The sequence below is a fragment of the Rana temporaria genome, chromosome 7 (genome assembly GCF_905171775.1).
Source record: "Rana temporaria chromosome 7, aRanTem1.1, whole genome shotgun sequence".
Classification (NCBI taxonomy): Eukaryota; Metazoa; Chordata; class Amphibia; order Anura; family Ranidae; genus Rana; species Rana temporaria.
This window is the reverse complement of record NC_053495.1, coordinates 117,160,318-117,187,453: the sequence shown is the minus strand read 5'-3', so window position 1 is coordinate 117,187,453 and position 27,136 is coordinate 117,160,318. Positions and strand designations below refer to the sequence as shown.

Here is a 27,136-nt window from a genome sequence, read left to right as displayed (position 1 = left end):
TTTATTTTCCATAAGTCTGGAGGTAGTTAAACAGACCCTTGTCCTGTAAATGAAATGGAAAACCTATGAAATTTCCATTTTTTTTTCTTTGTGGATGAAAACTCAAATATCTGAAGGTATTTTCCAGACATGAGCATAAGAGAAATATTAATGTTGCTGGAACCTTTTACAAAGGTCCCCTCTTTCATTAATAATTTAGGGAATTATTAAAACATAATCAAGCAATACAGTCATTTGGTTAATAAGCAAACATCAAAACAAATCATATAGATATTTTAAACGGGCCTTACACTTTGAGACCATATATTCTTTTATTGTTTCCAATATGGGAATTTTAAGAAGCACGTGGCGGCCTCCCTTTTCTAGGAGTGGTTCTCACTATTCCTTACAAGGTTATCTGTGCATAAAAATATGCTGTGTACGGCCAGTTGCATGTTTTGTTTATGTCTTAAAATTATTTAATAATTATTTCTGTGTTTATTATAACTAGGATGTTATTTAATAATGGGCACAGTGTTACTCTTATTGCCAAAACCATTGGTGACAATCTCTATACTCTTTGTTGAGTCTTTACATTGAAATCTTAGTCTCCCCGTGTAGAGCACCAGTCTTTTTTTGTGCAATAGCGGGAACCCAGAATTCTGAAGAGGCCACCAGGGCCTAAGTGTTCTAAATTCCAGGGGTGGCAAACTGCTCATGTTTCACAAATTTATCATTTGTTTTAGCCATAAAAACGTGAAACACATAAAACAAAAGAGAAGTAACTTTTAATTATTTATTAAATGCAGTTATTTCTTTTATGATGGTACCAATTTTGTTGTGTCTAGTCCTTAGGTGGTGAGAGTGGCCTAGGGGTAAGGAATTTGTAATGTGGTTCTGATGCTGCCATCATTTATATACCTATAACCACATACTGTATACCATGCATATACAGTACATACTCTAATATTCCCTTTGAAAACAGGATAATGCTTCAAATGATGCAAAGCTTTAGGCTACATAGTAATATATTCAACCTGTCCAGCACTCTTCTGCTAATGGTAGTGCCCAGTGGATAGCTGTTTGGCACCATAAACAGCCCAATTTTGGTTTGATCTGTGCAAAATTATAGATGTTGAACAAATGGTGCTCAAGGTCTGCTGCTTCCACAGTCTACACACACATACTAGATTTCACATCACAGATAAACCCAGGCCAGTTACATTATATGTTTTGTGCATTAAGTATAGAGCAGCAGGTGTTCTTAGCTGAAGAGGGAGCATGTGATTGGATCAAGTGCCACTCACACCCAATCACATGCTGACTTCTTAGTTATAAATGCTCACTGTTATAGACTCTTCTGGCTAAATTAAATTAATGGCATTGGCTCAATTAAATGAGCATCTAGAAGTAAAAAATGTAACATTTAATGCAATGTTTCTGGTCTAACAAAAGGTTGCTGAACCTTCTTTGTCTGCAAAATGACTTTCCTTTTAAACTTTCATGGAGATGCCAGGAATTTTTAATCAGCCTTTCATTTAATGTTAGCTGCTTTTATACTATCCAGGCTCACTTCATGCTGTTAACTTCTTTTATGCGCATGCAAAAAGCAGTGTAGTAAAAAGCTAAAATGTAGATGTATGAATATTACACATGAAGTAGAGATCATGATAATGCCCTCTTACACCTTATTCATGGCATGAATGAATGCAAATTGAGTGATGTTTTAGAAGAAGGAAGGAACATTACTATTCATTAGTGGTGATAAAAGCCAGAAAGCAATATATAGTGATAAAAGGCAAGATACAATTAATGTTACATAGGAGACTGTCTAACCTTACCCAACGTATGTATTTCAGTCAACAAGTGTACAAGGAGGGTCTCTTAAACTGAAAAGTGGGCAGGCACTTACATTTATGTTTTGTTAGCAATTTATATTATTACACAAGCATAATGCAAGACATCCCATGTCAAATTTTTCATATGCCACTCCAGGTAAGATGAGGCTCCACACTCCACCATCACAACTCAGGTGCTGGCTCTGCTTGTTCCCACAAAAGCAATTAGTTGTAACAGCAACAGAAATGACACACATGGGGATGCAAAATAACATTCTTGCTTTATTAATATAGCCAGCAGGAACAGGTTATTTTCCGACATGTTTCATGGTAGGCACAGCACTTTCTCAACAAAAAAAAGCACTGTTCCTAGTGCAAAACATGTCGGAATAGAACCTGTTTCTGCTTCCTAATTTTATAAAGGAAAAATTATGTTTTGCATCTTGGGGTTCACCATTTCTTTTGTTGCTGGTACAATTAGTAATGTAAGACATGTTGTCATCAGAAAAGTCACATGTCTATTTGCAGCCTTAAGGCTAGGAATATCTATCGGTATAAAAGAATATACAAGAATGACCCGTGTCATTTCATACACTACAAACAAATAAGCTGTACAGTATAGACATCCCATTTCGAGACCCTGAAGCTGTCTTTATCAAGGTGAAGGGGAGGAGCCCAAACATGCTGTTCCTGTTTTATATAGGAGTACTAGCAGTCATTCCTATCCTCACTTTGTGGGCCATGTATGGTTACTATCCCTCAACTATAGTAACTATGCTTAACTATCCCATAATTGTCAGACATTTCTGTTTGGGAACCAAAATCTGTTGTAAAAAGTCTTTATGGTTTCCCATACAGCAAATAGTATTAATATGTTACCTGCCCTCCTCCTTTGAATTATGCCACAATGTTGGTTGTCTCATGCTGCCTGTTGTTCCTGTAGTGGCCAAAAGAAGCTATAGGAAGACCTGAGGAGCATTACAGATATAGCCCTCTCTCCACTTAAAGTGTCCTTGCATGATGCTGGGTACACTCAAATATACAGTATATCAAAACTGTATAGCTAGTATTACCTTTTACCTCATCTTTGTCTGCAGCATCATATACATACTAGACAACATTGAACTAGAATAAAAAACAATGTTAAAGCTAAAAAGAGAGCAAACAAGTCAACAAGTTCAATCAGTAAGTCACAGGGTGCATGCAGTACTGCCATGGTTTGACCACAAATCTACATCTTTAATGCGGATATAACCTGTTCTTCAGAAACATGGACAGATTCACACTATCAGAAATGGAAAAATAAAATTGGTAACAATTCTCAAATTTGAAAATGGCCCAAAATTTGATGAGTACTTTGCCAACACCCCGACAAATATACATATGTCAAAGGTATAGTGTAAAAATGGTGGTCAAATGAACTACAAATAGAATTTAGAAGAAAGTCCAAAGATTCATTACCCTTACATGATAACATAATGCCCTTATGTGATAATGTACTGAGAGGCCTCTCAAAAAATGTCAAAGATAGTAATTCCATAATACACAGATGATAAAAGCATGAAGAAAATAGGCTCCTAGATCCTATGCAAATTTTTCCCAGTTTGGTGTGTTGATGGCGTAACTTCCATCCAACTCACTGCCATACAACTCTTTACTGACTTTAATCTGCAGTCTTTCCTTACAGACAAATCTTCATGACCCAAATTGTGACAATGAAGTTAATTTACTATAGGAGGCTGTTCACCTAGAAATGTGAATGCTTACTGAGCTTAACAAATAAGGTGTTTGCTTCAATCAACCAATTATGTCCTAGCAAAAATTTTGATTTTTTTTAAACTTTTTTTTAGTACTTACTCCATCCACTACATCTACTAGTCAATCATCAGATCTTTCTAATTGCACAGTACAAATAACAATGGAATAATGCAATAAGTAGCAGTGAATTAGAGATCAGCTTTAATCAGTTTCACATATTGTTGAAAGCTGATCCATAATCCATAATCCTCTGCTGGGTTGCTTCATTTTTCTCTGTTATTACAAAAGCTTACTGATGGCATAGATGTTTGGTAGCAATCGGTATTCTATGTTAATGTGGAAGGATAAACACTTCAACAAATAATATAATAATATATGCAGCAACACGTCTATACAACACTGTAACTAGGTTATACATTCATTGGTAAGTGCAGAGTGTGGTGAATAATACCTATAGAAATAGCTGATCATCACCCTTACCATTGTTGACTAATATATATGGCAATTTGTATCAAAACGTATAACATATTAATAAAAATGTATTGCTTAAAAAAACAAAAAACGATCATGTGTAAACTATGACAAGCATGGATGTAATTTGTTCACCATTTGCCATTGTTTATTGTCTGTACAGTAACTGTTCCTTTTATTCTGACCACAGAGAATGCCACCACTCAGCCCAGAGAAGCCTACTCTATGTGCAGGATGTGGAGGAAAAATTTCTGACAGATATTACCTCTTGGCTGTAGACAAGCAGTGGCATCTACGCTGCCTGAAATGCTGTGAATGTAAACTGGCCTTGGAGTCAGAACTGACTTGCTTTGCAAAAGACGGAAGTATATACTGCAAAGAAGATTATTACAGGTACATTATGGAGTATAATGTGCTTTCAGATACCTGTGTGAAATATGGCCTAGAGTGTATATGTACAAATCCATGTTGCCACATGTCACTAAATAAATGACATTAAGGTTTGTAATACAATCGTGTCACACATCAGTACCTTGTGCTCCATGTAAAGCACCCAGCTACCTTTAAAACTGCTTACAGCAGCCTTGCAGAAGGTGATCAGTACCGTTCTCTCCTAACAGGCAATACATGTGCATGCTACAGAGGCACAAAGCCATGTTCAGGTTGTCTCCTTTAAATAATTATTTTGAGATGATTTTGCTAGTGTGGTTTTTTGTTCATACTTAGATTGGCTCATCATCATCATCACCTATACATAAAGTTAATTGTCAGGCACATATTGATAAACATAAATAAATGTAGTATTCACAAAAGATGACATGTCTTTTTAAATTCAGTTAGTAGATGGAGGGCCAGCACTAGGACCCATTGGAGCCTTACTGCACTGAGCATATGCTGACACAAGGAGAGAGCAGAGTGGTGACCTTATCACTGCACTCCTCCTCTTTCATTGTCAAATCAGAAAACTGGGGTGTTCTTTGACCCCACTTTAGTGTAGCTGTAATGGAGGTTCCATGCCTTGTTATGATCTCTGGTAGAGAAGCCAGATTGCAAAACTGACTGAATGGCGTTACACAGCGCCGATCCTGACCTCCCTGGGGCCCTAAGCAAAATGACATGGCACATTAAAAATGAGAAGCGGGGGGCACTGACGACAGTGACATGTCACATTAAAGAAAGTTGAGAGAAGCGGGGGTAGGGGGTGTTCTGCTGTCGGAAATGACATCTTACATTAAATTGAGAAGCAGGGGGTGCTGACTTCTTACCTCTTCTCCCATGCAGCCAGCGAGTTGAGAGGGCGAAAATGACTTCTCACCAGGCGAGGCCTCTAGTAATTTGGGGGGCCCTTTGCAGCTTTGCGGGGCCCTAAGCGGCTTGCATAGTGAGCCTATAGGGCGGATCGGCCCTGGCGTTACATATCCTTTAGTGGAAAAAAAACAACATATGCTGTATATGTATTTAAACAGTGCACTTAGCTGCTTGCATGAAGTTCGGCTTCAGAAGATTAAAATTCATTTTAGCTACTCCCATTCCATTGCAGTTTGACATTTTTCTGTTTGTTCATATACAGCGGGGAAGTTGTAAAAAATAAAAAAATTGTGCATAGAGAACAAAATAAGCAGTCAACAATCTTTTCTGTTTTTTATTTCATATACAGAGAGAACAGCCCTAACATTCATAGCCCTAAACAGATAACATTGTCTTCATTATGATTTTCCTGTTACATCTATTTAGCACAAAATAGCACAAATTAAATGTCCCACTTGCTTGACTCTCATTAGCGTATTTCTCTAGTGCCTCGTACACACGGTCAGACTTTTGACCATGCAAAAGTCAGCCGTGAGTCCGTCGAAAGTTCTCTATCTAAAGTCCATCGGACTTCCGACAAAAAAAGTCAGATGGAGGCTACACACGGCCGGACTTTCCAAGAGAAAAAGTCTGTCTGACTTTTTTTCTCGGAAAGTCAGGCCGTGTGTACGAGGCATTAGCCTCAATTAATAGCAGAGCAAGTGTTTATTACTGGGAGATTCTGACCTCTGTATCACTGGCAACAAAAATACCCTTCAAATTCCAAGAAATAGAGCAAACATCTCAGTGCTGAAAACCCAGTGGTCTGCACTCTACACCTCTACGTGAAATTAGTAAATGTAAAGAGGAGGTGGTTGGGTACTGGCCTATTAGATGGATCAGTAGCTATGTTATATCCGCATGCCCTTGCAGAGTTATACATTTAAGGATTATATCTACTCTCAGGTCAGCAAGGCTAGATAAAGAGATCTATAACTACATAAATAGCTCACAAGTGTCATCTTACTGTAAACCTGTGCTATTCTATTTCAGTAAAAGCACAAAACTCAATAAAGGCCTAATCTTGAAAAGAACACTGAACTTACTATAGGAGTGGATGCTATTCACTTAGCAAAGAGAATGTTTTACTTTAGTGAATAAGATGAACCTGTGCTTGCTTTGAATACCCAATTGTGTATAAGGGAAATGGAAAAAAAAAAAGGATTTTTTTTTCTAGCACATGATTGGGTATTCAAAGGGAACATAACTTCACAATATTCAATAGCATTATTTTATCAAAGTAAGCATTTGCTTTGCTACTTGAACAGCTTATCCTTTAGTAGATCATCTTCATTGAGAAGAGCAGTGTACGGTAATCTATTAGTTTCAATATAACTAATTTCTGTGCTCCTATTCCAGCTGCAAATGTTCCACATAGAGCACTTCAAAGTCCTATCTTCATATATTCACCCTGTCTGTACATGTGTTGGATTGTGCATACATGATCTGACAGACACACTTTATAATGCATAGAGTGTGTATAAACATGCATGCTCATATCTTCCCCTTGAATTATGTGTACATAAACTGTGCACGTTTATAAACTAAGCAGGCACCTACAGTATAATGCATCAAAGAATAAAAGAAAGACATATTAACTTACCAAATTCACATTATTTTCTGAGATTAAGGACACTGCAAAAATGGCTTCAATTTGTGTAAATGCCAGGAGAAATCGAAAATCATTTTCATCTGTTTTTCTTTTGAATAAATTCCAATGCAGAATAATAAAACATGGGCTCTTGTGTGCAGCAAGGAGGGGGGGATGCAATTTTGACAAAAAATGTTTTTTAATTACAAGGAGTCATAGTTGCCAATTATCATTAGGCTTAATCATTAGAGTTAAGTTTCAAATTCTAACAAAGAAAATGTCCTCTTTCTATAAAAGTAACTTGGAGCCCCATCCCATTTATTAAACTGCCAGCATCATCAAAATTGTTTAACAGGAAACAAATTAATAAATTCAATTTTTGTGAATTTGTGTTTACAATGACAATGAATCTTATCTTATTAGTGTTACTTGCCTCTTTAGTGTCTGTCTTCCATGATCTCATCCATCCCACATTTAAAAACTGGCACTGCCATTTTCAAAACATACGTCATCGGTGGTCAACGGGGCAGACTGATAACTCATGGGGCCCCCGGGCAATAGGAGATTATGGGGCCCCCGGGCAATAGGAGATTATGGGGCCCCTGGACAATAGGAGATTATGGGGCCCCCGGGCAATAGGAGATTATGGGGCCCCCGGGCAATAGGAGATTATGGGGCCCCTGGGCAATAGGAGATTATGGGGCCCCAAGGCAATAGACTATGGGGCCACACAGTATACACACAAAAACATACAGTATACATACACAGTATACACACAATATACACATAGTATAAACACACAGAATACACATACACACACTGAAAAGGTACTGGAGAGCCGGGGCAGCTATAATCTTGGGATTTAAAAAAAAACACAGATTTTTTCATACTGTCCCTGGTTTTACTGAGGCTGGCAACCCTGATGGGGCCCCCTAGTGGCATGGGGCCCTCTGGCAGTGCCTGAGTGCCTGAATGGTCAGTCAGCCCCTGGTGGTCAACTTCATTTTTTCTGGTTTTCTGTGCTTGCCCACCAATGTTTTCCATGGTCATATAGATGCTGTTTGTTTTCGCCTCACCATTAGCAATGGACGCATCATTACACCACCTGCCACTCTCATTTTTGAAGCCATGGCAATGTATGAACAATAACAATTTGATGATTGGGATTTGATGAAATATTGCAAGAGCTCACAGTTTACTCACAAGAGCTCCCTGAAAGTCACTGGCTGCCTATCCAGCCAGGGGGCAGCAGGGAGGCACTGGCAATGTCACCAGTGCCTTGGAAAAACAAACATTTAAGTAATAATGTTAACTTACGCCTATAACGTGATTATGTTCAGCATGCAGAGCCGATCTGCTTTAAACCATTCATACAATGTTACAAAATCAGTTTTTAATCATGATTTCAAATTTTTTATTTATTTGACTTAACATTGCTTTAAACATAGAGAACCCTTGCAATCCTTAAGTTTATAATAAACTTGATGATTCCCCTTGAAAGATTACAATTTTCTGTAATATTAATTAGTATTTATTTGATTAGTAAAATATTGTAGCAGAAAAGAACAATCTCTGATCACAAATTCCACGAAGAATGCAATGTTTTGCACTGACATATTTTAGCATTTTACATATTTTCAGTATTTTAACCAATAGCATTAGAATTTTTAGTTGAGTTTGAATGTGGCAGGTTGCCAGTAATTCTATGGGTAACATATGCATATCCTTTTCTAAAATTTTAGCTGTAATGCATGTCATTTTTGCATCTCATTATTATTTTTCATTATGGTTTGAGGCACTAAGAGAAAATAAAACACATGAGATTCAATTAACAAAGCTAATACAACAAGACATGGATCCATATTTTCTAAAGCACGACAGTTATTTTCAGCTAAGTCCAATGAGATTTGAGAATTACAATCACATAGATAAAAAATAAAGATCCTCATTCTTGTGTTAAGGCTTTGTCAATTGAGCCTTTGACTGTTATCGGAAACAAAGTCAACATGACGTATGGCTCAGTTGTATCTTAGTATTCTACTGTATGTTATGTTATGCATACTGATAACTGCTATTGATTCATAGAATAGCTAATATGAATCATACAGTAAAACCTTGGTTTGAGAGTAACTTGGTTTGAGAGCGTTTTGCAAGACAAGCAAAACATTTTAATAAATTGTGACTTGATATACAAGCGATGTCTTGATATAAGAGTAGGGTCATGTCACAACTGAGTATAAAAGAGAAGAGAGAAGAGAGCAATATGGTTACATTTAATGAAGGTACAACTTTGCTTTGATATACAAGTGCTTTGGATTACAAGCATGTTTCTGGAACGAACTATGCTTGCAATCCAAGGTTTTACTGTATGTTTATGTGCACAGAGGCGTGTTTATTTAAAATATACATTTGATTTTTAGATATAATATGCAAATGTTATTTGGCTATTTAATCAGAGGAAAGGAATACGTAGGTATACAAGGGGTAACAGCAATTTTGTATAATTTAAAAATGTTCGTATTGACCTGTTGTCAATCAATGTTCTGTTTGTCTCCAGAAGGTTTTCGGTGCAGAGGTGTGCTCGTTGCCACCTTGGTATATCAGCTTCAGAAATGGTTATGAGAGCAAGAGAGTCGGTCTATCACCTAAGCTGCTTCACGTGCACCACTTGTAACAAGACCCTGAGTACAGGAGATCATTTTGGCATGAAGGAAAACCTAGTGTACTGCCGTGCTCACTTTGAGCTCTTGGTTCAGGGAGATTTCCACTCACAGCTTAATTACACTGAGCTCTCTGCCAAAGGAGGTGGGCTGTCTGCGCTTCCATACTTCACCAATGGAACAGGTGCAGTGCAAAAAGGAAGGCCCAGGAAGAGAAAGAGCCCGGCCCTCGGAGTAGACATCATGAACTATACTTCAGGTGAGCGTGCTTAAAATCTTAGCAGCCCTTATTATGCAAATTTTAGAATACTCAACAGTTCGAGCTCAGGCACATGGCCGCCCAAGGCTGTACAATGTAAAGTTTAGGCATCCTTCCCCACCCAGGAGGTAAAGATGCTGCGTACAGCCGCCTCATTGACAGGAATGGCTGTATTTGGCTGTATGTAGATATAAACTGGTATTTATGTACAAACGTAAAATTTTCATTCAGGGTTTTATATCTGTATGCATGTGTGGGTCTACGCAAGTACCAGCCTATTCCTGTGTACAGCCATTCACTTCTGTGGGGTGGCTCTTTGCAGCGCCAATGGAAAGGGAACTATGCTCAAACTTTATGCCATCTGGCTCCATCTGGCCATGTGCATCAGCCCACTTCTGTTAACAAAATATGTCTGATGTTTACACATGAAGGATCAGAATTAAAGTATGTACTGATCAGGGGGTTATTTGCAACTTGTCATAAAATATGGAGGCTGCCATTGCTGACATCCATTTTAAAATGCTAGTTGCCTGGCATTTATCTGGACCTTCTGGTTCAAATACTTTCAGTCACTGGGGAAGATTTCTTATTTTTTTTTTAAAGTGTATTTTGTGCGTGTACTCGAGAGAGGAGTCGGACTGCAGGAGTTGGGAGTAGGCAGGCCTCCCCCAGAGGCAATCTGCCACATTTCTGGGGAAGATTTACTGAATCTGGTGCAGCTGTGTATGGTAGCCAATCAGCTTCTAACGTCAGCTTGTTCAATTAAAGTGGATATAAACCCCCCATACACCCAGTGAAGTGAACAGCCTCAGATGATACACAGAGATTAACCAAATCTCCCTACATAGGTTTTATATGTATATCTGCTATGTTCACTTTTATATACTGTTTAGAAATTTGAGATCGTGTTAGGAGATTTTCTCTTCCTGGTTAACACAGAGTGTGATGTCTGGGTATACAGCCAAGATAGTTAACATTGCTGATTGGAGGAAAGGCACACACCCCCTCTCATCATAGGCAGAGACTCTCAGAGCTGTTTTGTAATATGAGCTGCTCTCTGCTACTCTATTTTAGCAACCTCCTTTGACAAAAGACTCAGGCTGCTTTTGTCTAAAAAGTAAAAAAATATGTCAGGAGTTCTCAGGCTGATAACAGAGGAACTGTTCAGAAGAGAGCTATAAGACTTGGCTCATTGAAAAGAGATAACAAAATACTTCAGATATATGTGCCCAGCTCAAATTTCATGAATCGGGTTTACATCCACTTTAAGCTTTGTCAACAAAACCTGGAAGCTGATTGATTAGTATGCAGAGCTGCACCAAATTTTGCACCCTCCAATTTTAGTAAATAACCCCCAACTGACCCAGAACAAGCACAGAGATCAGGAATGTCAGAACAAGTTAGAGGCCCCTACCTTCAAAAATATTTTGTTTAGTGACTCAAAATGTCTGTAAAAGATATATGTGTATTCATTTTGTGTATATTGAAAGTACAATGGATCATAAAAAAAATGAGTTTGCACTATAAACAGAATCAGTTCTATTTGAGATTATCTCTTGGTTGTTCATTCTGATTTCTAGTCCCCATATTCTACAATTTATACTTATCCCCGTCTATATAGTATACAAATCTCAAAGTTTTGAAGCAAGATGGTCAATATGAAAAACCAGGCAACTATAATTTTCAAAACATGTGCAACCTACTGCAACCTCCATGTTTCTCTTTTGCAAGGTTTTCCAAAACTGAACTCCAGGCAAGTGTCTAAATACACAGATGAAACACATATAAGGGAGCTGTCTTTCATGCCAAAGGACTTGTATGTCTGTCATTCCACTTCTGAGATTCACACGGCCCTGGCACACAACACAGCTCTGTCTAGCAGACTAGGAGACATGATTTTTCTCTGCAGCAGTTAATTAACACTTGTAACCGTGTAACTGGACAATGAAAGAAGAATCAGCAGACTGTTGAACTAATATCTGTCACTCTGCTCTCTCCTGCTTTCAGCGAGTTACATTTTAGCACTTGAGAATTGCAGCACAACTGGTTTTGTGTGCTTTTTCTCCATCTCCTAGTCTGAGTTCTGTTGTAAGAAAACTGGAAATATCTGATACAAAGTCAAATTCATGTATTTACACTACTGGCAATTAAAAACATATTTCAAGGATTATAATAATGAATACAGAACTGTATTAATGTGTGTCTCTTAAAACTGCCTGGAGTTTGCGTTGAATTTTAATTTTTAAAGCAGCCTTTCTCAACCTTTTTAAAATGCAGAAACCCTTAGAAATAACTTTCTGATCCCAGGGAACCCCTGGTAGTAATTGCTATATCTATAGCTCATGGTACATTAGTGTGATGGTCAGTGAGGGAAATGCTGCTTACATTTGGGGTCATTAGGAAGATTTCTTCTTTATGGATAGCTAAAAAGATCATTGGTGTTAGTGGTTACTTATCTGAAAGACAGAAATTGCTCATTGCTTAAAGTGGATGTAAACCCACTCTCATCCTCTAAACTACTGCCATAGTGCTGATCTATAAGGATATAGATGCCTCCTGCATGTATCCTTACCTGTCAAATGTCTCCCCTCTGTCTGTTATAAGAACTAAAGAACTGCAGATTCTGTGGGTGGATCTGTTGTCTGGAGCTCTGTGGGTGGAGTCGTGATGTCAGTAGACCCCCTGCCCACCTCTACACTCCCCTTGTCAACATGCATTTTTTCCCGTGTATTCCTTACACTATATTCTGCTATGATCACTAACATCCAGTCAAAATCCAGGAAAAAAAAACACATGACCTCAGAAAAGGTGTGGGGGTGGGAATTAAAAAATAATGCCTCCAGGCTAGTGCATGATATATGTAAATAACCTGTCACTCACAGCAAGGGGGTGGCACGGACCAAGATTTTTCTCTGTAAATCCGTTTTATTTCACTGAACAATAAAAAAGGATTGCTCAGAGCTGGATTAACTCTGTGTGACAAGACTGGGCACATATGATAGGAAATCTTATACTGTACATTGTGACATCAAAAAATAAATATATACATTTATAAATATCCACTTTAAGGAATCCAAAGAAACCTTTGGAGGAACCCTATGGTGGCATGGAACCAAGGCAGGACTTAGGGTGGTGGGGGCCCCTGGGCTTGAGTGTTGATTGAGGGGGCTTAAGCCCAGTCAAGCCCATTGGTAAGTCCGGTCCTGTATGGAACCCTGGTTGAGAATGGCTGCTCTAGATGCTATTGTATTTATAGTTCACCTGTTCTATAAGAATACTAAATATCTCCCAAAACATATGTTAATATAACTATGTAGAAGAGAGTACTGAAGAGTAGAAGAAATGCAAAGCATATTTGAGGATATATTCACATATGTCCATGTTCTCTGAAAGCTACGTGTATGAGTTTTCACACATAAAGGTGTACAGAACCAGGAGCTTCTGACTGTTCTGTGCACAATGATTCTATTAATTAAAATGGATGCACCCATACAGAATACAGTATTGTAATTTGACATTACCTGGGGCACCGACACACAATCTACATTATTATTATTATTACATTATTTTAAACTGTGATCTCTGTGATCTCTAAATACCAAGTATCACTTTCACAAAGTATTCATTAATTTTAATACATGTTATTTTATTTTATTACTACCCATGTATGTTTTATGGTATAGATACAGTATACTCACAATATAGATGTCATTTCTAGATATACAATTATTTTTAAAATATCTTTACAATAAATTCAATAACTATCACAGAGGGTCTAAAAAAGCTGATTTGGTAACAGTGTAGACTCTGATGCATGTACATCAGTAAGCAGCACAATAATAAATACAATTCTTTTGTGTTGACATGAACATTTTTAACTTGGCGTAATTTTTTTTGTGGTGGTGGCAACTGTCTGTTAGTTTGAAACAATTGGCTGGGCTAGGCTTAGAAAGACTTTGCTATAAAGCAGGTGGCAGAGAGATATTGCCAATCAATGGGTCATTAGTGTTACTAACACTAACAGGCTCTGGCTGAAATTGGTACAGTAGAGAATGGCAAGTTCACTATCAGTTGTTAAGAAAATATTTTCACAATATATCCAAAATATTAGCAACTGATAGGGGGGTGGTTTTATTGAGTTATGTGTGTTTTGTGCTTTTCAAGTATTTAAGGAATATAATATAACTTGTAAAGCTCAAGTACCTCCCAGATATATTAAAAAGGTTAAAGTCTTAGGCCCCGTACACACGACCGAGTTTCGGAGCTGAATTCTGCCGAGAAACCCGGCGTGTGTACACTTTCGGCCGAGGAAGCCGACGAGTTCCTCGTCGAGCCAAATAGAGAACATGTTCTCTATTTCCTCGTTGTTCAATGAGGAAATTTGGCTCGCCGAGATCCTCGGCGGCTTCACACAGAACTCAACGAGCAAAACGATGAGTTTTGCCCGTCGAGTTCCTCGGACGTGTGTACGGGGCCTTACACTTTTCTATTCAAAAGGCAGCCACAGCCTTAGTAGAAAAGGTTGCGTCCTACCAGAATGCTGAAAAGTGGGAAGCTTATGCTGGCCATGCATAATGCCCCATACACACGATCGGAATTTCTGATGGAAAGAGTCTGATGGACTTTTTCCATCGGATTTTCAGATCGTGTGTAGCCCCAACTGAGTTTTTTCCTCGGAAACTCTGATGAATTCCATCAGACTTTAAATATAGAACATGTAAATAAAGTATTATGCGCTGAAAATTAACTCAAGTGGTGTGAAACTTACTGCAACAGTACAAATGGTAGTGCAATTGTGTTAGACAAACATGTAACAAAACCATAACAATAGTCCCAATCAGTGGCTGGGTGTGTGCTAATCCTCTGTGTAGCAGGAAAGACACAATACTGATATAATGACTTGAAAAAATGTTGGGTGGAATCAGTCCTTCCAGTTTCAGATAGCTGCCTCACATCCAGGTGTAAAATCCTCCACACTAGCACAGCTCATGCAAGACAAGGAGAGAAAGAAATCCTCATAGCGCAATCATGTAAATATCAAGAGAAGGTAACTGATAGGCTTGTGACAAAGGCACACTCACAAATCCCCTGGATAAAACAAGCACCAAACAATCCTCCTTTAGCCGCTCAGGTTAGATGTTCTCCTCATTCGGATGTGCGATCCGTCATTCCCGTTCGTAGCTCCTCCCCCACGCGTTACGTCACTAGACACGTGACTTAGTCATGGAATGCAATGATTTGCAACAACAGTAGATAGTGACGTACCATGGGATTGGTCCACCCACGATTGATATATATATATATTTTTTTTTGGTAGACAATGAAAAAAACTAACATAAAAACCTTTCCAGAGCCTTTTCTATCCTCTGGAACTCTCTACCTCAATCTGTGCGTCCGGTTGTCTCCTACTCTATCCCACTTTAGGTGATCCCCGGAAACTCATTTCATCCCATTTTAGTTGATTGTAAGCACTCAGGATCAAGGCTCTAATAATCCTATTGTATTGTATTGTGTTGTAATTGTACTGTCTCTCTTTTATACCGTAAAGAGCTGAGTAAACTGATACTGCTATATAAATCCTATATAATAATAATAATAATATTAATAATAAAAGTAGTAGTTGATGCTTGGAATAGACATCCAGCAGAGGTAGTGAGTCAGTCAGTAAGTGGATAAAAACATGCTTGGCACAAACACAGATCTATACTCAGGCAAAAAAAGTAAAAAAATAAAAAAAATTAAATGGGACAGACAGACAGACCACTTGGTCTTTTTTCTGCCCTCTCTCTAGTATGTTTTATTTAAACTATCTGACAATTTCTTGAGTCTCTATTGAGGTTCTTGAGTTTTTGGGTCTGTGCACCCCATTGTGAGGGGTTCTCACTCTCCCTGCAGGTTTTTTTTATATATCATGGATATTCTGGATGGACCCTCTGCACACTGCTATACACCCTTTCCAGCAAACTATGAAATGAAAAACAGAGATGTTTAGTTCACACTTATTGCATTACATGATTAAGCTTGCCAACTGCATCAAATTGATCGCTCTTATGGTCAGTCCTACACAGCTTTGCCAGTGCAAATGCTTTGGTGGACACCATGCCAACATGGGGCATAAAGACACAAGGTGGGGGAGAGCTACTAGGTTCAGGTCTAGTCACTGACCCGCATTACAACAGAGAAGCGGCAGTGGCAAAGCAGTGTAGGACTGGCAATAAGAGTGATTACTTGGCCGCAGTTGGCCAGCTTAAGCATGTATTGCAATATGTGTAAACTAAAAATCCCTGTTTTTTCATTGCATAGTTTGATTTGAAAGGGTGTATAGCAGTGTGCAGAGGATCTTTGTAGTGGTAATATGTGGTTACACACCTTTAGCACCTGATAGTTTAAATACATGTACAAGCTATTGGGATTTGAGCACAGGTATATCTTTTCTCCCCAGGTTGGAGAAAAATCATGACCATATGGTCAGGATCCGCCTAGAACCCTGGACCAGCACCTGGCTCAGCCTCCTAGTGAACCACTAAGAGCCTGGGCCAGCTGATCCTGCCCCCTCCACAGCCCAGCTCTCCAGTGGGGGGCTCTGAGAACTGAGCGATCGGCGGTGTTTGATTGCTCGGTTCTCAGTGACAGAGGAGAGGACAGCTGATTAGTGGTGTCTCCTCTCAGGGGAGACCTGTACTGATCATCAGGGCACTGATGATCAGTGCAGCCCCCACAGTGCCCAGAAGTGATGCCAATTTGTGCCCATCAGTGAGGCCGTTCTGTGCACATCAGTGATGCCAGTTAGCACTGCTTTTCAGTGTCCCTCAGTGCCTCCTCATCAGTGCCACCCATCAGTGCCCATCAGTGCAGCCCATCAGTGCCGCCTATCTGTGCCACCTATCATTGCCCATCAGAGCCACTTATCAGTTCTCATCAGTGCTGCCTATCAGTGCCCATTTGTGCCCCCTCATCAGTGCCACTTCATCAGTGCCCATCAGTGCAGCCTATCAGTGCCCATCAGTGCAGCTTCATCAGCGCACATCAGTGAAGAAGAAAAATAACCTGTTTGCTAAATTTCCTGACAGAAACTAAGAAAAACGATTTTTTTTTTTCAAAATGTTCAGTCTTTTTTTGTTTATTTAGCAAACACTAAAAGACCCAGTGGTGATTAAATACCACCAAAATAAAGCTCTATTTGTGATGAACGAAATTATAAAAAAAAAAAATTGCTCACATTGTTGCATGACCATGCAATTGTCATCAAAATTGTGGCAATGCTAGAAGCTGACAATTGGCCTGGGCAGGAAGAGGGTAAAAGTGCCCTGTAGGCAAGTGGTTAAAAAAAATCCCAAACCTCTGTTTTAAGACATATCAGGAGCCAGAGACTGACTCAAACCAGCAGACCCGAACTTAAAAAAAAAAAAAAAAAAACATTTGAGGGTACTGATCTTTAAGTGTTTATCAGCTTATTCTATTATACATATTTTCTTAAGGAATTAAAGAAGGTTTAGGAGAGTAAATACAGAGAGTTGGGGAAGGGTTCTCTTTAACAATTCATTTTCACTGAATCATTCTTTATAGCTTTATAACATTATTTCAGAGTCATTGGAGATTATGATATAAAGTGATTCGCAATAAAAGCAGCGTACAAAATTTGATGAGAAAAAATAAATAAATTAAAATTGAAATGTACTTCAACCGTCAGCATGCTGAGTAATCTGGGGAATTGACAAAAGTTATATCAATTAAAGATGTAGAGAGAAAACTCAATTCAATATACTTGGGTTTCTATTTCTTTCACAATCTGTCATTTTCCCAAGGTGAGCTGCTATTGTTTTTTTCTTTATTAACTACATGGCTGAACCTTAAACCAGCCAATGACTGTTTCTACTGCAGTACCTAATAGAAAATGATTTTCTCCTTGTAACTACCGGTGGAGGTCTTGATGGCAGAATACAGGCAAATGTGCAGTAAAGTAAAGTGTTTGGACATTATGCCACTCTAGGTATATACTAGGGTTGTCCAGATACCGATACTAGTATCGGTATCGGGACCGATACCGAGTATTTGCGGGAGTACTCGTACTCGCGCAAATGCTCCCGATACCTAAATAGAATACTTTTTTTGTATTTATCAACATGTTCTATGAAAATTCTTTGAGTTTTTTACTACTGCGTGACAAGCAAATAAAACATTTTTATTCATTTTTACTCATTTTTATTCTTTTATAATGTCTTGAGTTAGAGTTCTTCATAATTCTGAAGAAAATATCCTTAGTCTGTATTGTGGTTTGAAAACTGTCACATGACATTTAAAAAAAGTATCGGTATTCGGTATCGGCGACTACATGAAAAAAAGTATCGGTACTTGTACTCGGTCCTAAAAAAGTGGTATCGGGACAACCCTAGTATATACTGTATGCAGGGGCAGACTGACAACTCATGGGACCCCTGGCCAATAGGAGATTATGGGGCCCCCGGGCAATAGGAGATTATGGGGCCCCCAGGCAATAGATTATGGGGCCACACAGTTCACACACACATACAGTATGCATACACAGTATACACAGACACACAATATACACACACAGTATACATACACACAGAATACACATAGGCCTCGTACACACGACCGAGTTTCTCGGCAAAAACCAGCAAGAAACTTGCTGGTTTTTTTTTTTTGCCGAGGAAAGCGTGTGTACACTTTTCGACGAGGAAACTGTTGAGGATCTCGTCGAGCCAAAAAGAGAACATGTCTTCTTTTTCCTCAACGGGAATGGGGAAATTTGGCTCGCAGAGATCCTCGACAGCCTAACAAGGAACTCGACGAGCAAAACGATGTGTTTTGCCCGTCGAGTTTCTCGGTCGTGTGTACGAGGCTATACACATACACACACTGAAAAGGTACCGAAGAGGTGGGGCAGCTATAATCTTGGGATTTTTTAAAAACACAGATTTTTACATACTGTTTCTGGTTTTACTGAGGCTGGCAACCCTGATGGGGCCCCTAGTGGCATGGGGCCCTCGGGCAGTGCCCGAGTGCCCGAATGGTCAGTCCACCCCTGACTGTATGTGACTAATGATATCCTTGTGTACATGCTTTAGTTACATGGCTACAACTGGACTGCTGCTAAAGCAGAAATGAGATTGTGATTGAGAATATTTCATGATACCTAAGGAAACAATGTCACCTTACCTATGCAGGAAAAAATGACAGTGTCTCTGCAAAGGGCACCCACTGTCCCAGTTCTACTTACCTTTTATATGCTTCCTTGCCACTCCTTCTTTCAGTGGTTTCATCAACCAAAGGGATTGGTGATAACACCACCTTGGTCATGTAATTGTGTTTGGGTCTAGCGATTGGCTGCTGTGCTTGAACACTGTCCTAGCAGAAGAAGTCACACGCTTTCCCCATGCTTGGAAGCACCAACATGTTAGCACTGGTAAAGTGAATATTAGGGGTGAGAACAGGGGTCAAGTCCTAGGGAAAAAAGTGTGGGAACTCCCACCCAAGATCCACTCCCACACCAAAAAAAAAAGGAAAATGATACGCTCATATGCATAATTACTAAACCACATGTTTTTTTTCGAAAAACTTTAAGCAAGTTTTTTCTAAATCCCACGATAACTCACGGCAGACCTCCGCAATGTCTCCTGGGAACAATGAAAAAAGCTCCCAGGAGACATTGCGCCATCGAGGAAGTGACGGAATACCCGCACACTACCTGATGAATCCATATACAGGAAACAGCCAGTAACATAAAGGATTACTAAGGTTCGCCTGCCCCTGACAGTGACTCGAGCTGGGCATCGCCGCTTAGTGAAGGATTGGCTCAGGCGGCACGGGCGGCTCGGCTGCTCTAGTCCTGCAAAGGGAACTGCGTTCCTGCTGTGAAAAAAGTGCAGGGACTTCGTTCCCACGCGTTCCCACAGGACTTGAGCCCTGGGTGAGAAGGCCTTTATGGAGACAACATAGGCCATGTCACAGGTAACTGTGTTGGTACAAATAGCCCACGCATTTCCTATTGCTATCACCATTAGGAAGCCCACCCTGAGTCCATACATGTAGACAGAAAGTGGATGTAAAGAGGCTGAAAGAGATTATTAGTGCTCATATGTAAAAACAAAATGATAAATTGGAGTGTAGTATAGAGATTTTTTTTTTAAATGAAAATAAAGCAGTTGTTTATGAAATACAGTGCTAGCAACTAAATGTCATTCGGCCAGGGTTTACTTTAAAGTAGAACTAGAGGCAAAGCTTTTTTTTTTTTCATTTTGGTTAGAGTAGGAAGGGTTTTTAAGATTTTTTGACATCTGCATCCCAGTGGGGATATTTCCCTTCACTTCCTGTCTTATAGCCAAAACCGGAAGTGAGAGGAAATCCCTTTAAAGTGAGGGAATCCCAGGTTGTCACCAGGGTCACCAGAACTAGTGTCCCCATTGAAAGATTTCCCCATTATTCCTGTTCTGGGGACAACCACAATTTGGGTTTTTATTTTACTTTCACTTTTAGGGATAATGGTAAAAAGGATAAACAGACAGAGAGGATGAATCTCCCTAACAATAAATGGCAGATGTTCCAATACCTCTCCGCTCTACCCAAAACTTAAAAAAAGTTTTGCCTTTAGTTATACTTTTGGATCCAGAGAGACTTTTGATTTTTCTCTAAAACTTTTGTACCCTTTCTCTTTAGACTTGGTGTGATACTTACCCACAAGTGTATGTAAGTGCCCATAACACATAGCTCCCAACTGTCCCTGATTTGGAGGGACTGTCCCTGATTTGGAACAAAGTCCGTCTGTCCCTCTTTCCTACTCACTTGTCCCTCATTTTGGTCTGATCTATGTAGTTGTATATAAAGTGTTTCCCAGCACTAAACCTTTCATCAAATTTCTAAATTGCTGCATTTGTAAATTTCAAAAGCCAATATAAAGGAATCGTAGTGGTATAAAAAACACTTGTGGGTTTAACTAATCATTTTTTTGTATATGTCTCCTTTAAGGGGGTGTGTCCTGTGTCTACATACTTTTGATAATAGGTGTCCCTCCTTCCCATTTCAAAAAGTTGAGAGGTATGATAACAAAGGAAGGAATAAATGCATATTGTAAGTCTTGTGTTTTGATATTAGCCCCTCTAACTCTACTGCCCAAAACAAGGTAAATCAACAGGTTTGCTGTAATACCTCCTTTTCCAGCAGCAGATATTTACCTTTACTTCACTTCCCACCACTGGAATTGATCTATTCTGAGATTACGCTGGGCTGAAGATTGTCTCCCCTCTGCCATGTGACAGAACAGGGCCCAACTTTTGAGGAGCGAGGGCCACCTAAGCGACTTGGCAACCAATCACGGGCCACAATAAGCAGAGCGGGAGGATGACTGGCCCATGTCTACACTACATATGCGGAGCAAACATATACACAACCCACTCTACTCTATGGGCCCTTAGACTCGACAGATCTAAGGGCCCCAGACGGAAGGGGACAAACCCCCTTCTGTTTTTTTTTAAAGGATTGAATTGGAAGTAGATTGGTGTAAGTGTTGTAAGTGCCGCTTCTTTGAGATGAATGGAGGGTCCGATTGGGTTGGACTGATTGTGTGAAAGGGGCATAAGTCAGAATTTCACACTGATGTGCTATGGTTTACCCACCTGTGGCTTTTCTTTGGCTTAGCTGTACTTTTCCATAGACTTCTATTATATCCTGCAGGTGTAGTGCACTTTCTGAAAGCACACCAAACCTGCAGGTAATAACAGAAGTCTATGGCTCAGTGCAGGTAACCTGCAGGTGCACTGTGGATCAGTTTGAAAACAGCCCAAAAACCACTACAGAACAGATATGCACATATATACACCATGATTTTTGTAATAAACTTGCCTTTAATAACAGTTTTCCATTCATGTATCACCGGTTGTCGCTGTCCCAGGGAGAGTGCATTTGGTATAACCCCGCCTGTGACAGGAACCAGCGCTATAAAGGAAGCAACAACTTATGCGCCTCTGCTGCCTCGGCAGCTCCTTGCTTCCTCTATCGATAGCTTCATTCACAGCACTGATGCTCTGGGATACAGGATTGGCAACTCGACCTGGGTTTGCCAACCCGCCATACCAAAACAGGAGGTCTCAGCCACTGGTTGGGCACCCCTGCTCTACAGCTTCTGTGTGTGTGTGTATGTGTGTTTGGTGAGGGTATTACAGCATTGATATTGCAAGCTGTAATAAAGGGTTAAACTTTATTACTTCCAAATTCCTATGTTTAACCTTTCAGATATGTGGATGTGGTGCAATCATTCAAAAAACTCAAATGTAGTATAATAAAAATAAAAGGAAATTACTTAGCTTGATGTAAAGATGTAAAGATGTATCACAGATGATACAATAGATAAAAAACAGTGTCCTTCCAGTCCAGGGGAGCTCATAATTTCATTTAAAGAGTAACTCCACTTTCATGGGGAAAAAAATTGCAAATAAAGTAAAATAGCATTTACAATTGCAACAGTTAAAGCGGAGGTTCACCCTAAAAACAGTGGCTAGCGGGTAGTGGCTCCCGCGGGAGTGGGACTTCATATGCAGAGGCTAAGTGATTGACGTGATGACAAAAACTTCCCCCCGGTGCATAAGGCACGTCATGAGTTTCCGAAAGAAGCTTTCGGAAACTGGTGACGCACCTTATGCGCCGGGTGGAAGTTTTTGTCATCACGTCAATCACTTAGCCTCTGCATAGGAACGCCCACTCGCGCGGGAGCCACTACCCGGAAGCCGGAGGGGAAAATAGCTATACGGCGGTATGTAAAGCAAAAAAATGGATGGGATGTTTTTTTCTCAACAAAAGTGGAGTGACGCTTTAAAATTCATGGGAGCGACAATCTATTGCCAGGCAATGTGTCCCTCGAAATCCTGGGTGATCTCAGACAGTCTTTGTCTCCAACCCATATACAGTATGTACTGAGAAACTAGTTAAAGCTAGTTTTCATCAAACAGAAAGGAATGTGATGATACATAGGGTATTTATGTATATATATATATATATATATAAATATATATATATATATATATATATATATATACAGGCATACCCCACTTTTAGGTACACAATGAGGTTTATTTGGTAAAGCTGGAAAGCGCAAAATCAAGCTCACTTCTGCATAGAAACCAATGAGCTTCCAGGTTTTATTACCGGCCTTAATTGAACAAGCTGGGGTTAGAAGCTCATTGGTCCCTAAGCAGAAGTGAGCCTGATTTTGCACTTTCCAGCTTTAGAGTAAATAAACCCCATTGTGTACTTAAAAGTGGGATATGCCTGTATATATATATATATATATATATATATATATATATATATATATATATATATATATATATATATATATATATATATATATATATATATATATATATATATATATATAAAACACATAAGTGGTTGCTAAACTACCAGAATTAAAAACATAAAAAAGTATTACTACATTAAAAACTATTAAAAACCTATATTACATACACAGGCCACAATCACTTTTGATGCATTGTAGCAAAATGGGGATGATTTACTAAAACTGGAGAGTGCAAAATCTGGCGCAGCTCTGCATAGAAACCAATCAGCTTCCAGGATTTATTGTCAAAGCTTAATTGAACAAGCTGACGTTAGAAGCTGATTGACTACCATGCACAGCTGTAGACATGTGCGTTCCCATTCGTAACAAATGGATTTTCGTACGAATTTGTTAGTATTCGTACATTCGGATCAATTTGAACATCCGAAAAGCTGAAAGAACCAAAATACGAAAATTACGGAATTACGAATAAGCAAAATAACGAACAAGCGAAAATACGAACGTATGATTGGACAATCTTGCTAAAATACGAAACACCGAAAAAGCAAAAAAAACGGAAATTACATCTATAATGAACGATTTGCATTCCGTATTTGAAATCCTTTGTCTGTTCGTATTTTCATTTGTGTGTTTTGTAAATCTGTTTCTATGTCTTTTCGTAAATTTGTGTACTTGTATCGTTCTTTCGAATGGGCACTGGGCAGTGTAGTTAGTGAGTGATTACTTAATATCTTAGCCAATCAGCTTATCTCTTTGGCCGCGTACAGAGGAGCATACATGTACGATGAAACCGGTCTGCCGGACCGTTTTCACCGTACATGTCTGCCCGGGGATTTCTGTATGGTGGCTGTATTCACCATCATACAGAAATCCACGCGTAAACAATACGCGGACCAGTTTCAGCAGACATGTTCGGTCGTGTGTACAGCCCATTTTGTGCTGAGTCACATTGTACAGTGTAAAGCCTCGTACACATGATCGGACAAACAAACTTTTCCCTGGATTTTTGTCTGAAGTGAGTTGGCCGGACTTTTGAAACCAAAAAAGTTTGTCCGATGGAGCGTACACACGGTCGGATTTTTTGGAAAACGCCCATTTTGACGTTTGTTGGCAAAAAGTCCGACCATGTCTACGGGGCTTAAGATAAAGTATATCTTAATATGGATTAGCCGCGTGTTGCTATGTATTTACGAAAGTACAAAATTACAAATTCATTAAACGAAAATTATTATCTAACAAAATTACGAATTTTCGAATCAACAAAAATAAATTAGACAGAATTACGAATCATTCAGTATAAACCAAAATACGAACGGGTCCGAATAGGAAAACTTGCGTCTTACGAAATACGAACGGGTCAGAATAGGAAAACTTGAGTCTTACAAAATTACGAATCTTTACGAATCTACGGAACGAGACGAAACAGAACAAAAAAATACGAAAATTTTTGTTGTGCAGACGAAACGGAACAAAAAAATACCAAATCTTTTGTTGTGCACATGTCTACACAGCTGAACTGTTTTTTGCACTCTCCAGTTTTACCCCAGATCCCCATCTATGTTGTCCTTAACAACTGATGAGTCATAAGCAGTCACTGGGCTTCTTCGCGGACAGCTGAAAGTAAAAAAACGGTATAGACTTTGAGGGGAACCCACGGGAAAATCGAAAAATAAAATGGTGTGGGGTCTACCCCAAAATCCATACCAGACCTTTATTGAAGCAAGCAGCCCTGCAGGAAAGGGAGGGGATGATTAACCCCCCCCCCTTCTGAACCATACCAGGCCACATGCCCTCAACACGGGGGGTTCTTTGGGGTAGGAGGACCCTGCCCCCAAAGCACCTTGTCCCCATTACACCTTGTGTAATTACACTTTGCAAACAATATCCAATAAAATGCAAGGAAAATTGTAAAAATAATAATTTTTGCTAGCATATGATTGGATGATGGAAGTCAGCAATGCTTAACCTAAAACCTAAAGAAAAAGGAGAATTCCCCAACAAAATGCAGATCACCTTAAACAGTGAACAGCCTATTTGCCCAAGGCTCCGTTCACATCTCTGCATCCTGAATTGTGGGTGGAATCGCAACGATTCTGCCCGCGATTCGCAATAGCGGCAAATCACGGGATGCCCGTGCATTCCTGGTGCATTGCCCATCAATTTCAATAGCACCCCAAATGTGTCACGATTTTCCTCCGAAAATCAAGGTAAAAACACCGTACATGAGCTTCTTTTGGTCGGCAGGCGTCCAGCGATTCTATTTGCGTAATTTTACAGCGATTGTCGCCCCCATACGCCTAGATTTGAATGGTGCCTTAAAGTTGTTGTAAACCCTTCCATATACCCAGTGAAGTGGCTGGTCTCAGGTGATACACAGAGATGAAACAAATCCTCCTACATAAGTTGTAACTGTTTACACTGCAGCCATCTCTTCTCTTCTCTAAAATGTATAGCGCTTGTTTGTGCTTTCTGAAAGCAGGGGGAGGGAGCTGAAATTACACTATGAGGAGAGCTGAGAGCTGATTGGAGGGAAGGGTCAAAGCACAAAAGAACAGAATTGAAGCTGTCAGTCAAAGGCTGTGTGCTGGAGCTCCCTCCCCTGTCACCTTTTTTCCTTGTGGTGTCAGGAAAACCTACCAGAAGTGATTTATGCAGATAGCAAAAATGATGCTTAGTGCTCTGGATTGAGTACACACTATAGAGGAATATGCTTCGTTCATGTTAGAGATTTACAACCAATTTAAGTAAATCAACCAGGATTCCATTGTTTTCTTACAGCTGCTGCCAACGAATGTTATATTGCAGTACCACACGCTCTGGGGTCTGTTTATCAAAGTTTTCACCCAAGATTCAAACAACTTTCACACATTTTTTCCAACTGAATCTTACAAATCTTGGTTAAAACTTGAGTAAAAGCTTTGATAAATGGACCCCTTGACTGTTTGTTGGTAGTTATCTGTACAAGGCCTAAATTGTCAGGTGTATCACAATATTCTTGTGTGTCAAGCAACGCATTTCAGGGTGCTGCCACTGCAAACTCCTCACATCATATCACATTTTCTTTGTTTTGTTGCAGTAAAATGCAGTTTATTATAGGCACTTTGAACTAACTTAATATGTAGCCATTGATTTTATCATTTTCCTATTCTACCACATTTCAGTTGTGATACCCGCTGGTCATAATTTCAGTGCAGCCTAATTATCGCAATGATCGCAGTCAGAGTATGAGTACTAAGTACGCTGTTGAGCAATAGAAGCTCTAAGGGCTTGTTCGTATGTGTAGCAGCCCACCACGACTCTGAAAAGCAATTCAAGGTGAATCACTTTTCAGAGGTGTTTGACAGGTAGTGAGGAGGTGACTTGTCTCCTCTTTGCTGCCTGTTTTAACCCTAAAAATGACAGCCCACCCTACCTCAACAATATGCATTTGCGTGTGGTTGCAGGGCAGTTGTGGTGCGACCCATTCATTCGGATGGGTCACATTCAGCAGCAGGACTGCCCTGTCTAATTCAGTATGCTGTTAAAATTTTGGGATCCATCCTTCTATGTTCACCTGATGATCCAGCCAGCAAGTCTATTGTGTTTCTTCAGCTCTCCAGCAGAAAATGTTAGTTTACATGGAAGAGACAAACCACTTAACATTGTCAGGGGTGATTAAAATGATTAGCTTCTATTTATTCATGCAAAACCTTTATCGCAAAAGGAAAAAACACTGTTTGCTCTAAATGATTATAAATAGTGAGATAAAGTTTGGCATAAGTTTGTAAGTGTCTCTAAATCTTTGAATACGTTTAACACTTCACCCCCCCCCCCCCCCAGACTGACAATGCTGTGAACTCATTCCTCCAGAGTTGTGTCTCACTAATACCTGTGTTACTGGCAGGATCATTAGGTAAAAAGAAAAGGAAAAACAAGCCTAAT

The 27,136-nt window shown here is 39.5% G+C and overlaps 1 protein-coding gene across 5 annotated transcripts in view; it reads left to right on the top strand.

Moving 5' to 3' along the window:
• LHX9 (LIM homeobox 9) overlaps window positions 1-27,136 on the top strand; it is a 99,392-nt gene that overhangs the window by 13,082 nt on the left and 59,174 nt on the right. For 3 of the 5 annotated variants that reach the window (XM_040359879.1, XM_040359876.1, XM_040359877.1), the window contains exons 3-4: window positions 4,237-4,439; window positions 9,542-9,903. In XM_040359879.1, coding sequence (XP_040215813.1) covers window positions 4,237-4,439; window positions 9,542-9,903 — 565 coding nt within the window. The remainder of the gene's footprint in view (window positions 1-4,236; window positions 4,440-9,541; window positions 9,904-27,136) is intronic. The other 2 variants (XM_040359880.1, XM_040359878.1) reach the window with 1 other exon arrangement.